At 41.1% G+C, this 14,176-nt stretch overlaps 1 protein-coding gene across 5 annotated transcripts in view; it reads left to right on the top strand.

The window, feature by feature from the left end:
* znf827 (zinc finger protein 827) overlaps positions 1–12,278 on the top strand; it is a 91,075-nt gene extending 78,797 nt beyond the window's left edge. For 2 of the 5 annotated variants that reach the window (XM_055646258.1, XM_055646266.1), the window contains 2 exons: positions 312–489; positions 10,615–12,278. In XM_055646258.1, coding sequence (XP_055502233.1) covers positions 312–489; positions 10,615–11,419 — 983 coding nt within the window. In that variant the 3' untranslated portion in view covers positions 11,420–12,278. Of the gene's footprint in view, positions 1–311; positions 490–4,722; positions 4,840–9,517; positions 9,608–10,614 lie in introns of all 5 variants that reach the window. The other 3 variants (XR_008724601.1, XR_008724602.1, XM_055646279.1) reach the window with 3 other exon arrangements.
* Positions 12,279–14,176: the final 1,898 nt, after the last annotated feature.

A 14,176-nucleotide genomic window follows, 5' to 3' on the forward strand; every position in this document is an offset into this window, starting at 1 on the left:
AGTCATGCTATCTTGGGCTGTCGTGCCAAATGTAGTAAATTAAGTTCAGGTTGTTTGGGATTGCTGCCTGCTGCACTAGACTTGCATATCTGGGGCCCATATCTTAGTTGAAAGTGGTGTTCACTCCTCGCCCCGAGCTCCATGTCCCCAAATGTGATTCAAATTCATAATTAACTAACATAATGTCCTGTCACTTGGCAATTACTTACAACACTGTTATTGTGTGCACTGACTGTTCAAAGATGTTTTGATTCCATCTTTTCTTATGCTCATTTGTATTTTATAATTGTGGTGCTTTTGTTAATCCTTAGGTTTTGAGTGCATCTTCTGTAACTTTGTATGCAAAACAAAGATGATGTATGAACGGCACCTGCAGATACACCTCATCACCAGGATGTATGAATGTGACGTCTGTCACAAATTTTTGAAAACATCCGAGCAACTATTGGAACACAAAAAATGCCATAATATATCCACCGGAGGACTCAAGTAAGGAAAGCTGGAATCTAGACTACTATTCTTGGGATCTGACTTTTCAGGAACATTTCAGCACTAATTCCTTAGTTTTGGTTTTGAAGCAGCAAAATCTATACTGGCTTTAAGGAAATTGTTCCATTATTGAATGAGAAAATTAGCCAGTTTTGTTCGGTGCTACAAAAATACCATGGAAACAACTGAGCAGAAAATGTTTGAAAATCCCTAGCACGTCAGACATCATTCTCCATGAAAGAAAGCATGATATATGTCAGCACTGTCCTCTGATGAAAAGTCAGATTGAAAATGTTAATCAAATATTTTTCCGATTCTCCGTTGGCTTTGTCTGACTTGACGAAGGTTTCCTGTTTATTTTTAACACCAACTGCTGATGTTACTATTAAATAGCCGATAACTGCAAAAGTGATGACATCCTCACAGTAGACAAAAATGCTGGAGAAATTCAGCGGGCGAGGCAGTATCCATGGAGCGAAGGAATAGGCGACGTTTCGGGTCGAGACTCTTCTTCAGACTGATGTAGGGGGGGGGGGGGGGGGAGACGGGAAAAAGAAAGAAAGAGGTGGAGACAGTAGGCTGTGGGAGAGCTGGGAAGGGGAGGGAAAGGTGGGAGAATCCAAGGACTACCTGAAATTGGAGAAGTCGATGTTCATACCGCTGGGGTGTAAACTACCCAAGCAAAATATGAGGCGCTGCTCCTCCAATTTGTGGTGGGACTCACTCTGGCCATGGAGGAGGCTAACAACAGAAAGGTAGGATTCGGAATGGGAGGGGGAGTTCAAGTGCTGAGCCACCGGGAGATTGCGAACTGAGCGGAGGTGTTGGTGATGCGATTGCCAAGCCTGCGCTTGGTATCACCGATGTAGAGCAGTCCTTGTTACGAGTGGGGGGGGATGGGGAATGAGAGCGGAGCTACGGGATGTAGAGGAGGCCCAGGTGAGAACATCATCTACAGTGGAAGAGGAGAACCCCTGTTCCCTATAGAATGAGGTAATCTCCGATGCCCTGGTTTGGAACACTTCATCCTGGGAGCAGATGTGGCTTAGACGGAGGAATTGGGAGTAGGGGATGGAGTCCTTACAGGAAGCTGGGTGGGAAGTAGTGTAGTCCAGATAGCCATGGGAGTCAGTGGGTTTGTAGTAGACTCCCATGGCTATCCCCATCCGTCCCCACTCGTAACAAGGACAGAGTCCCCCTTGTCCTCACTTTCTACCCTACCAGCTGTCACATACAACAGATAAACCTCCGACATTTTCGCCACCTCCAACGGGATCCCACCACTGGCCACGTCTTCCCTTCTCCCCTTTCGGCTTTCCGCAAAGACCGTTCCCTCCGTAACTTCCAGGTCGATTCGTCCCTTCCCACCCAAACCACCCCCTCCCTGGGTACTTTCCCTTGCAACCCCAGGAAATACTACACTTGCCGCTTTACCACCCCCCTCGACTCCATCCAAGGACCCAAGTAGTCTTTCCAGGTGAGGCACAGATTCACCTGCACCTCCTCCAACCTCACCTACATGTTCTAGGTGTCAGCTGCTCTACATCGGTGAGACCAAGCGTAGGCTTGGTGATCGCTTCGCCCAACACCTCCGCTCAGTTCGTAATAAAGAAACCTGTTCTCCCGGTGGCTCAGCACTTCAACTCCCCCTCCCATTTCGAATCCAACCATTCTGTCCTGGGCCTCCTCCATGGCCAGAGTGAGTCCCGCCGCAAATTGGAGGAGCAGCACCTCATATTTTGCTTGGGTAGTTTACACCCCAGCAATATGAACATTGACTTCTCCAATTTCAGGTAGACCTTGCTTTCTCCTTCCTTCCCCTCCCCTTACCAGCTCGACCACAGTCTACTGTCTCCGCCTCTTCCTTTCTTTTTCCTGCCCCCCCCCCCTCTCCACATCAGTCTGAAGAAGGGTCTCGACCCGAAACGTCGCCTCTTCCTTAGCTCCATAGATGCTGCCTCACCCGCTGAGTTTCTCCAGCATTTATGTCTACCTTTGATTTTTCCAGCATCTGCAGTTCTTTCTTAAACATCCTCACAGTAAGTGGTTTACTTAAAATGGGTTAAAATGGAAACAAATAATCAGTTTTGCAGACAAAAATTAGCATTTCTGTGAAATGTAGTTAAAAATGAGGTGGGGGAATGTCATAGCTGAGTTGAATCTTGTCCTCGTTACTTCACTGCTTTACATGTGCAAATTCTTGTACGGTTTACTAAACAATGAAGAGGAATTAGACTCTTGTTGGTTTATTTTCTCCTAAGTGAGAGGCAGTTGTATTGCAACCACTGCTGCAGAAAATAAAATTGGCTAAAGCTCCATTAGGGTTTGAAATGAAGATTTTTTGTATTGAACTTTATGGTTGAGATTTGGGTGAAATTTCTTTACTTAGCATTTTTGTCACTTTGTTCTTTAGAAACAAATACCTTTTTTAATATTATTTTCCCACTGCTGAGTGTTTTGGATCATTCACTGCTGTGTCATACCTCCATAATGTTTGGGACAAAGACGCTTTATTTATTTGCCTCTGTACTCCACAATTTGAGATTTGTAATAGAAAAAATCACACGTGGTTAAAGTGCACATTGTCAGATTTTAACAAAGGCCATTTTTATACATTTTGGTTTCACCATGTAGACATTACAGCTGTGTTTATACATAGTCCCCCCATTTCAGGGCACCATTATGTTTGGGACACAGCAATGTAATGTAAATGAAAGAAGTCATGTTTAGTATTTTATTGCATATCCTTTGCATGCAATGACTGCTTGAAGTCTGCAATTCATGGACATCATCAGTTGCTGGGTGCCTTCTCTGGCGATGCTCTGTCAGGCCTCTATTGCAGCCATCTTTAGCTTATGCTTGTTTTGGGGGGCTAGTCCCCTTCAGTTTTCTCTTCAACATATAAAAAGGCATGATCAATTACGTTCAGATCAGGTGATTGACGGCTGCTCAAGAATTGACCATTTTTAGCTTAGAAAATACTCCTTTGTTGCTTTAGCAGTATGTTTGGGACCATTGTCTTGCTGTAGAATGAACCGCCAGCCACTGAGTTTTGAGACATTTGTTTGAACTTGAGCACATGGGATGTGTCTATACACTTCAGAATTCATTATGCTACTACCATCAGCAGTTGTATCATCAATGAAGATAAGTGAGCCAGTACCTTCAGCAGCCATACACGCCCAGGCCATAACACCCCCACCACCGTGTTTCACAAATGAGGTGGTATGCTCTGGATCTTGGGCAGTTCCTTCTCTCCTCCATACTTTGCTCTTGCCATCACTCTGATATAAGTTAATCTTTGTCTCATCTGTCCACAAGACCCTTTTCCAGAACTGTGGTTGCTCTTTTAAGTACCTCTTGGCAAACTAACCTGGCCATCCTATTTTTGCGGCTAACCTGTGGTTTGCATCTTGCAGTGTAGCCTCTGTATTTCTGTTCATGAAGTCTTCTGCGGACAGTGGTCATTGACAAATCCACACCTGACTCCTGAAGAGTGTTTCTGATCTATCGGGCAGGTGTTTGGAGATTTTATTTTTATTATAGAGGGAATTCTTTTGTCATCAGCTATGGAGGTCTTCCTTGGTCTGCCAGTCCCTTTGTGATTAGCAAGCTCACTAGTGCTCTCGTTCTTCTTAATGATGTTCCAAACAGTTGATTTTGGTAAGCCTAAGGTTTGGCTGATGTTTAACAGTTTTATTCTTGTTTCTCAGTCTCATAATGGTTTATTTGACTTTCATTGGCACAACCTTGGTCCTCATGTTGATAAACAGCAATAAAAGGTGATGGAAAGACTGGAGGAAAAACTGGGTGCTGAGAGCTCTCTTATACCTGCATTAAGGAGGCAATTAAACACACCTGAGCAATTGCAAACACCTGTGAAGCCATGTGTCCCAAACATTATGGTGCCCTGAAATGGGGGGGACTATGTATAAACACAGCTGTAATTTCTACATGGTGAAACCAAAATGTATAAAAATACCCTTTATTAAAATCTGACAATATGCACTTTAACCACATGTGATTTTTTTCGATTACAAATCTCATATTATGGAGTACAGAGGCAAATCAAATAAATAAATGATGGGTCTTTGTCCCAAACATTATGTAGGGCACTGTAGGTAATAATATTTAGACTAATATTTAGACTAGATTTTACTGCAGACTATTACAGATAGCATAGCACAGGATAAGCAATGATGACAGCAATAACAACAATTTGCATTTATGTAGTCTTTCTAACGTAGACAAACGTCTCAAGGCACTTCCCGGAGGCATACACAGACAAAAGTGGACATCAAGCCAACAAAGGAGATATTAAGAGGGTTGAACAAAAGCTTGGTCAAACAGGTGGGTTTTAAGGAGGGCCTTAAAGGACAGATAAAGGTAGAGTTTCTGAGAGATTTAGTGGAAGTCTTTCAAAGAAATGAATCTTGGCAGCTGAAGACAATTCCATCAATGATTGGTAAGAGGAAATTAAGTTTTAAAAAAATAGTAAGATAAAGTAAAACGCAAAATAAGTAAGAGAAACCAAGTTTGAGGAAGAAGGCAAAACTTGTAGGCCTGAAGTGTGGGTAGGGGCTTGGAGCAGCCTAAAAGAGTTTTTAAACCAAGGACTGCAACTTTTAAACTGATTAAACCAAGAAAAGATGGAATGAAACATTGGGGTTGTATCAATGCAAGAATTGGTGTGACCGACTTTGCCAGGTACCAGGAGAGGGGAATGTGCTCTGAAGATCAACCTGAGATGTTTCTTCAGTGTTCAGTATTTACTTTCCCGTCAGTGCAGTTAATAAAAGCAGAATAAATACATATAGCTTTAAAAATTAAAATTACCATATCTAAAATGGGCTTAATAATTGAAATAAAAACAGACATTCAGACCGAACAGTGGCTTTGCTTTGACAGGTGCCTAGCTGTCTAAGTATGGGTGAGGTTAGATGTGTTGGTGTATGATATATGGGGCAGGGACACAGTCCGTTAACCAGTCGTATTGCCTGTGGGAAGAGGCTGTGTAGCATCCTGCTGGTTTTGCAGCTGATTCTCCTGTACCTCGTCCCAGGTGGCAGAATGGAGAAGATGTGGTGTGATGGATGATAGTTCTTTATGGTTTAATTGGCACTGTTTTAACACTGTGGCAGCTAATTGGAGAACTTCAAACTTGGGCTTGCATGAAATGTGGAACATAAATTTGGAGGTTTACAGGAACGTCAAGGAGTTTGGCATGGAAATATTGGTAGGTGGTGGAGAATCATTTTTAAGAAAATATAGGAGTTACTGGCAGGAAAGGAAGGAAACAGTAGTTGAGGAAATTTCTTTTTTTTAGTTATGTTATTTATGCTGAGAATTTCAACCAAAGATGAGAAGATAGGTTCTCAGCAATTTAGTTGCCATGGAGTCCCAAGGGAACATAGAGGAATCTCATTGCTTGAACGGTTTGTACCAGAATGATGAGGAATGAAGCAGGTTCTGGATTAAGCAGGATGAGAATATAGAGAGATGCAATTCATCAAACACCAGGAAGAAGAGATGGTAGCAGTGCAGTTGTACACATTGCCTCAGATTTGGTGGCAAAGTGGTCTATGAGTTCCTTGAAAATAAGGAAGGAATGCTCAGAGAAAACAATTCTGACAAAGTTGTTGGCATTGGAGAAGAGTAGCTTGTGTCTTGCTCTCTGGGATGACAAAGCGAACAATGGTGTGAAGAGACTTGTGCCTCGCATATTTGACGTGGTCCATCAAGATCTGTCTCTGGCCAATTAAATTAGTTTTGCAACTGAACTGCTTAACTCTGTCATCAGTAGGTGAATGAACAAAGATAGCCAAACCAGGGTGAACAGTTGGAATGGGAGAGATCTTGGGGACAAGAGAATAGGTGAGAAAAAGGTTTAGGTGAGAAAAGGAAAAATATTGCACTGAATGGGCACCGGAAGCGCAACATTTAGTCAAGAGAAAGTGCAAACCTAAAGCCCTTGTCCCACTTGGGCGACCTCCACCGCGACCTCTGGCGAGTTTGCCCATGACCCATAGTCGCGGCCAGGTCGCCACTAGGTTGTAGGAGGTCTTCGTCACACTCCTTCATGGTCGAGAGTGGTCTCCATGTAGTTGAGGCTTCAGCTAGGTCGCGGCGTATTTTTCAAGATGTTACTAATTGACCGCGACTAAAAATAGGTAGCCGTTGGAAAAATAAATATTTTTTTAGGCGTAGGTCGTGATGCTAGTCGAAGGGAGTTGAAGGTAATAGCTCCGGGGTTAAAAAAAAGGGTGATTTAAACAGCAGAATGTCACCTCTTTCACTCCAAGGCATGCTCATTCATAGCTGGAGAGTATTTTGGAGAGGAGACTTGTGTTTTGGAGGTGGCACCAAAAAGGCAGTAGCGCAGGGGGAGGGCACGAAACCTCAAGCAAACCTGCCATGTAGGTGTTGCCCAGCCAGGAGGTGATAGTGCAGGAGGAGATAGCCCAGCATGAGAGACCCCTGGAGGAGGAGACCCTGGTGGTAGTATATGCCCCCACCACCACCCCATCCTTCACTGCCTCATTTGAAGGCAGCAAAGCAGCCCTTTCCTCTGTGTCTGGACACAGCATCAGAGGCAGATGCCCCATTGGTGGTGATGGAAGGCTGGAGGAAGGTTATGCCCTACACCTTCACCAGGCAGCAAGAGGGGGGGGCCTTGAGGAATGGTTTCAGCAGAATGCCATCCTGTACGAAAAGGAAAATGAGGGTTACGGGGACAAGAATGGCATGTTTGCCATCCACTGCCCCACATGTGTGCTTAAAGTTCCATCTTTTGTCAAAGCTCAGTGCCACTCTCTTCCAGTCATCTCCAGTCACATCATCTCCATTCACCCATTGAGACCTCTTGTGCTTCCTCTTCACCCATGCTCTTCACCTTCTGCCTTTCTTAAAAGGCTGCTGAAGCAAAAGGGCTACTGCAAACAGCAGTAGTTGTATTTTTACTATCATCCTCCAAACTAGTTCCTTGCTTGCATGGTTCAGAATGATTTTTTATTTTAAACCTGGGAAGCATTTTTTAGTGAGAAAAAAAAATGCAGACATGACATCATTTTATCAGGTGATCATTTGAGCTGTAGACAATCGTCACTGGTCGTTGTTGGTTTTTGGTGTGGTCTTCTGAGGTGGAAGGGGGTTGTGCTTATTCACAGACCAATTTGCCAGAGACCATCCTCAAGTAAAACGTACATGGTCGAAGCCAGTCTTCAACATAGTTGTAGGAGGTCATACACATAGGCGTGGAAGGTCGTAGGAGGCCGTAGGTCACCGCAACCTTGATTTTTTTTTTTTTTTTTTTTTTTTTAAGTCGACAAATGTCGCGGTGGAGGTCTCCTAAGTGGGACAGGCCCTTAAGGATGACAAATTGACACTTTGGGCAGTAAAAGCTGAGGTCAGCATTTTAGAGGAAGTGCGAAGCTGGCAAAATAGATAAGAAAAAAGATTAAATAATGAGATAGAAATTTTGTTGCCTCAAAATCAATCTTTGCATGTCCGAGGGCGTATTTGTAGCACAAAATGATTAAATGCAATGCAGGAACTGCTTGGACTCAGTGCAACATAGGCCCTGACCTAATTTGAATGAAAAATGCTGTATTTGCATCAAGTTTAGCATGGAGCCGGTTATGGGGCAAGCATCCTAGCTTCAGAGCTGAGATATTTATAATGCCCCGGCAGCAGCAGAGCAGAAGGTGCAGAAACAGACTTCAGCTGGGAATACTGGTCCTAGTATAAGATCTGGCTCTTGAGCAGAAGATCTTTCCACAATATCACCTCCTTCCCAAAATATAAAATGTTAGTTGGAAGAATGCAACTCGGTATACAATAAAGTGTAAAGAGTTGATATCTTCAAACTTTTATTTTATGAAGTAACTTGGCTTTTGCTTAAAATAATGTGGATTCAAAAACAACAATAGACATGAATAGTTGTCCTGCTTTGACTCAGCTATGAAAACACCTTGGTTTTTGGGTAGAAGATTGGACAAAATTCTTTCTCCTAGCCTTTATTTGCTATCTCTTGAGGAATATGGTTATGTGTGACAACTAAGCAGGGCCAGACACTGCTTTGACATAGCAAATAATTACTGACATGTATTGTAATTGTACACAATGCAGTTGGGGCAGGCAAAATGGAGCGCGGTGACAGGTTTTTATAAAAAGAATTCTAAAAATAGCATATTAGAATTCCAATGAAACAGGTCTGATGTATGTTGAATTATAAGTTCTCTTTAAGCACTTTGTGCTGGTTTTTGCAGTCCGTTCAACTGAATTGGATTGGCCCCTGTGGATTCCTCATGGTTATACCACATGAGAAGTTAGTTACTCCTGCTGTGAGCTAATGAATGATTTACTTTCTTATACTAATTTAGTTAAAGGATAAACTGGGGTTTGAAATGTTTTTGTACTTTCAGTGTTCATTGTCAACACCCTTCTTGCCCACTTTTTTTAGACTTGCTTTTCTAACTTTTAAGTTTCTCTTTTAACTTTTGACTATACGAGGACTTTTGATAAGCAACAATGCAAAGTTCTCAATCTTTAAACGTTGCAGCATTCACAAGTAATGTTTGCTTTTCTACTCTAGATAACAGAAAGGTTACAGCATGGAAAGGGGTCATTAAGCCCACGAAGTCCATACCGACCCTAAGCAATAGCTCATAATCTCTTGCCTGTCCTTTCTAGTCATAATATTGTGTACCTAAACCAGTCTCCTAATATCCCCACTCTAGCTATATCCCTGACTGATTTTCTGATGCTGATTTCCTAACGCTGTCTCTATTTGTGCCCTCCTAGTGTTCAGCTTGCTGCATCAATATTTGCAGTTTACATCGCTGATCCATCTGGTGTCCATGTCTTGAGCTTTGCTGCACACTTCCAAAACCTGTCTGCACCAGCTATCTTTTGTGCTGGAAATCCTTGATTAGCCTATTTTAATGCATCCGTCTTTCCATCTACCCAACTCCAAAATTAATAAATCCGTGGTCTCCTTATTCATTTCTCTAAATATTTATTTGAACAGATACTTTGAACCATGAAGTTACAATTTCTCTAAAGTGATGTGGTATAAATCGGATGCACAACTTTGACTTGATGGTTTACTGTGGCATTGGTGAGTTGCAAAAACTTTTTTTGGTAAACCACTAAGCCTCGTTGTATATCCTTTATTTACATAAAAATTTCTATGTGAAACGTAGAAAGCTTGAGATTATGCCAAATTAATCATTAACAGTGCTGAATTATTAATTATTGCATAGGGTTTCTTTCACAACAAAACCAACTTCACTTTGTTGAGGCGTTTATCTCGATAGGCAGGAATTAGTGAAAGTGTCAAAGGTATGGATATAGGACTGGATTTTCATTTACGTCAAGGTGGGGGAAAATATTGTAATGCAAATGGGCTTGGGAACGATATTGCAGAACGCTGGGCCATATTGGTCACCAATGATGAAACAGAGGGAAGCGGAAAATTAATTGTATTAAAGGATTACAGAAGGTAGAGAACAACTAGAGACATTTAGAAATGTTACGAATTTTGAAGTTGTAGCAGTATAAATAGCATGACTAGAGAATCCTTTAAAAAGTGGAGTTGGTTCTATTCAGTGAAAGCATTGAGCTATTAAAGCATCATTTGAAATGTGACATTTTGAAAATTCCTGAACAAAATGAACCCCTAACATGATTCCACCATTTTGTTGGAATCTCTTTCACTGCAGGGGAGCAAGTCCTTGTCATGCCCTCTCTAGGATGTGTCTCTTGTCTGTTTAGGAGCTCAAAGTGCTCTAATTCCCAATGACTTGAGCATTTACATTTGAGTCAGATGTGGGATCTTTCCCTAGTTTGTTCCGGGAACATCCAAAACAATGAGTTTTGGCCAATGCTACAAAAATGTAGTTTATTCTAAGATGTTATTTTCTCCCTTTTATATAAAGCTTATGTTTACAGTTGATCTAATAATGTATGGACATTTAACCAAGTCAGCAGTGTTTATCACCTGATATTGTTAAGCAGTACAATTCATTTATTCAGAGTCTTGTGTGTTTAACTTGTTACAACACACAGTATTAAACTACTGTTAAACCTATTTTAAATTTCATCTCTGTTTTAATTGGATATCAGGTGCCCATTTTGCGTTTACGCCACAAACCGTCCTTCAGCCATGGAATGCCATTTGAGGACACACTACAAAATGGAATTCAAGTGTCGGATCTGTCAAGTGGTTAAAGCAAACCAACTGGAGCTGGAGATTCATATCCGTGAACATCGCCTTGGCAATCACTACAAATGCGATCAATGCGGTTATCTCTCCAAGACGGCCAACAAGCTGATCGAACATGTGCGTGTCCACACGGGGGAGCGACCTTTCCATTGTGACCAGTGCAGTTACAGCTGCAAACGCAAAGACAATCTAAACCTACACAAAAAGTTGAAGCACTCTCCAAGGCAGACTCTGTGCTGCGAAGAATGCTTCTTCACAACCACACATCCATTTGTCTTCAGCCGGCATGTGAAGAAGCATCAACATGGCGAATATTTGGAAGGAGAGAGGAAAGTCCTGCCTATGTCTGGGAAAGAAAGCAACTCCATATTAAACTGTGGCAGTCCTAGAAAGCTCCTTTCACCACTTTCAGTTATGTCAGCATCACAGGCTTTGCAAACTGTTGCACTGACAGTGACGGGCAAGAATGGAATTTCAGCAGGATCATTTGGCTTATTTGGCTTGAATGGCATTTCTGCACATCTCACTAAATACAGGAACAGTGATCTCGCCCATCTTATTCCACTGACTACACTTTTTCCTCAAAACAAATGTGAAACTACATTCCATTCATCACAGCAGCAGACTGCACTCGCAGGTGCTGTTTCCCCCAAAAACTCGTTCCTGGCCTACCTTGGCTTAACTGAACAGACAAACACAATTTAGGTTTCAGCCACAGAGTGAACCGTGGTCATTGCTGCAATATAAGATTTTTTTTTTCATAATGTTTATTATTGTAGAAGAGTAGAATGCGTAGAAGTGGCTGTAAATGCTTCTTGTATTCATATAAGTGCTGCTTGAATTATATATAAATATACTTATGTCCATATTTGTATGGAAACCCAAGTATTGGAAAGAGGTAGTTGGACTCTGGGCTGTGAAATGCCCAGTCTAAAAAAAAAAAGTTATGTGATGAGGCAGAATTTTGCACAATGCTTAGTCTTGCACATTTTTGCGTTACTTAAAGTAGTACCATTTTCTACCTAGTGTTACTAGTTTCAAAGCAGCAGTGTGTTGACTAAATCTGATCAGCGTGATAGTGATAAGCCCCATTTATTCTGGCAACAACCATTAGCACTTTGAAAGATGCATGGCATTGCTGAATATTGTTTTCAGCATTTATCATCTCCAAGCTTTAGACTGGCACATTGACGTTTTTGCATTCAATGCAGTATAAATGATCCCTGCACTATGTTTGGAGTTCATCTTCATTCACCCAATTGAGTTCCAGTATTTTGATTTATTCAAAATGCAACATATTGTTTTCAGTATTTTGAACATTGTAGATTCTGTATGCGTGTGTGTACTAATATATATATATTTATATATATATTATTGTGTGTATGTACATATATAATATATATTTATATATTTTGCTTTGATTATGCTTTGCTGCATTTAAAACAAGTTGTTAAAAGGCTGTTTGTGACAGTGATTGGCACTTAGATTTTTTGCTCTATTTCCTGTTCAGTTGCATTACTCGTGTAACCTGCAGTATATACAAAATAAATCGGCATTATTTTGGTTTTCTAGTACTTAGTTTTGTTCCTGCCGAGGCACCACTTATACATTTTCTTTTCCGTCCCTCCGGATCGTATAATTGAATGAATCCTGCAAGCAATGTAGTGTTTGTCACATTTCTCAGCAGAACATAATCTGTGATGGGGAGAGCGATTGTTTCCCAGATTCAGCCCGCATACTTGACATCATTCATGCATTAAAGTAACAACCAGGCTTTTTTGTTCAGAAACATCACCCTACCCATGTTTATGCTTTGAATTTGTACTTTGATATGTTGCCAATTTTTGTTCAAACTTGCAAGTTCTGTTAGCTGCAAGCTACTTTCCCATTGTTCTAATTGTACAATTGTGATATCTTGAATGTAGTGAGAGTTGGGGGTGGGGGAAATGGTTCATTCCAGAAGAATTTCATGTAGAAAGTACAGTATTATTCCAAGTAGAAATGATTTGTACACAACTAACGGTAAGAACAATTTTGAACTGCCTTCTACTTGCAAGTAGTACCATAAATATTAGATAGATTAGCTTTCTGAACGTTACAAGACTATTTGTCTGTTTTTAAATGACTGCACTTTGATCTATTTAAGACTGAATTGCCCGACCTTAATTTATAAATATAATTCAGATTGCATTGATTATGGCACCTAAAAGGTAATTACTATTGGAAGTTAAATAATACAAGTATTTCAAATATTCCTTTGAAATAAATACCTACTGTGCAGACCTGTTTATGGGTCAATGACTTGTGGCTTTTGTGTATCAAAATTCTAATCTGAGTAGGCTCAATAGTTTCTACTTCCACTGAACCGTTTTTACACATTTCGTTTATCTTGCTGGTTTTCACTCTAATATTTAAAATGTACTATGAGATGCCATAGACACTTGGAAAAGTACACAGATAGGAAAGGTTTTGAGGGAATATGGACCAGGTGCAGGCAAATGGGACCAGCTGAGATGGGGCATCTTGGTCGACATAGGCCAGTTAGGGCCCAGGCCTGTGTCTGTGCTGTATGCATTTTTGACTTGAGTTTGCCATTGTGCATTCATGTTGTCATTCGAATGGCAGCATTTAACTGGATGTGATGTCTCAATATAAACAGAAAATTACAAAATTGGTTTATGTATGTAAATTTAGAGATACCAAAGAGGTTGCAGTTTTAGAAATGTTGGAAAGAATGCAAGAACTGAGGTTATGTCATCAGAAAAGGCTAAAAAGTCTAATTCTAGAAATGAGACGGCAGAATAGTAACCTAACCTTATTTAAAATTATGGAGGGATTTATTAGGATTGACGCAGATGATGTTTCCACTCTTGGGAAGCTTCGGAACCATTATTGTAAGATTAATAAGCATAAGGAATAGGGGAGAAAACATAATTATCTAGAAACTTGGGAGGCTTTTGGACTTCTATAACGACATGGAAATAGAAGTAGACTATTTTGTTTCTTGTTCCTCCTCTGACACTCACCAGGCCTGTGACTTTTATGCCACGCGCAAATTGGAGGAACAGCATCTCGTATTCAGCTAGGTAGCTTGTAACTTAACGGTTCGAACATTGAATTGTCCAATTTAATGTAACTAATCCATAACTGCTACCTTCTTCCCTCCACTTTTTCTCCTCCCCCTCCTCCTGTATCGTTTACAATTGATACACAATTCACACCTTTTCTATCCGTGAGCTTAACGAGCTATTGGGCTCACACCCGTCTCTTCATCTCTGTTCTTTGTCCGACAATCTGTCTGTCAAATAAACCCTTCGTGTGTGTTCACCTATTATCACGTGTAGAGAGGTACAGTGAAAAGCTTTTGTTGCTTGCTATCCAGTCAGCAGAAAGACAATTTATCACAATAGACAACAGGTGCAGGAATAGGCCATTCGGCCCTTTGAGCCAGCCCCATCAATC

This window comes from Leucoraja erinacea, chromosome 1 (assembly GCF_028641065.1).
Source record: "Leucoraja erinacea ecotype New England chromosome 1, Leri_hhj_1, whole genome shotgun sequence".
NCBI lineage: Eukaryota > Metazoa > Chordata > Chondrichthyes > Rajiformes > Rajidae > Leucoraja > Leucoraja erinaceus.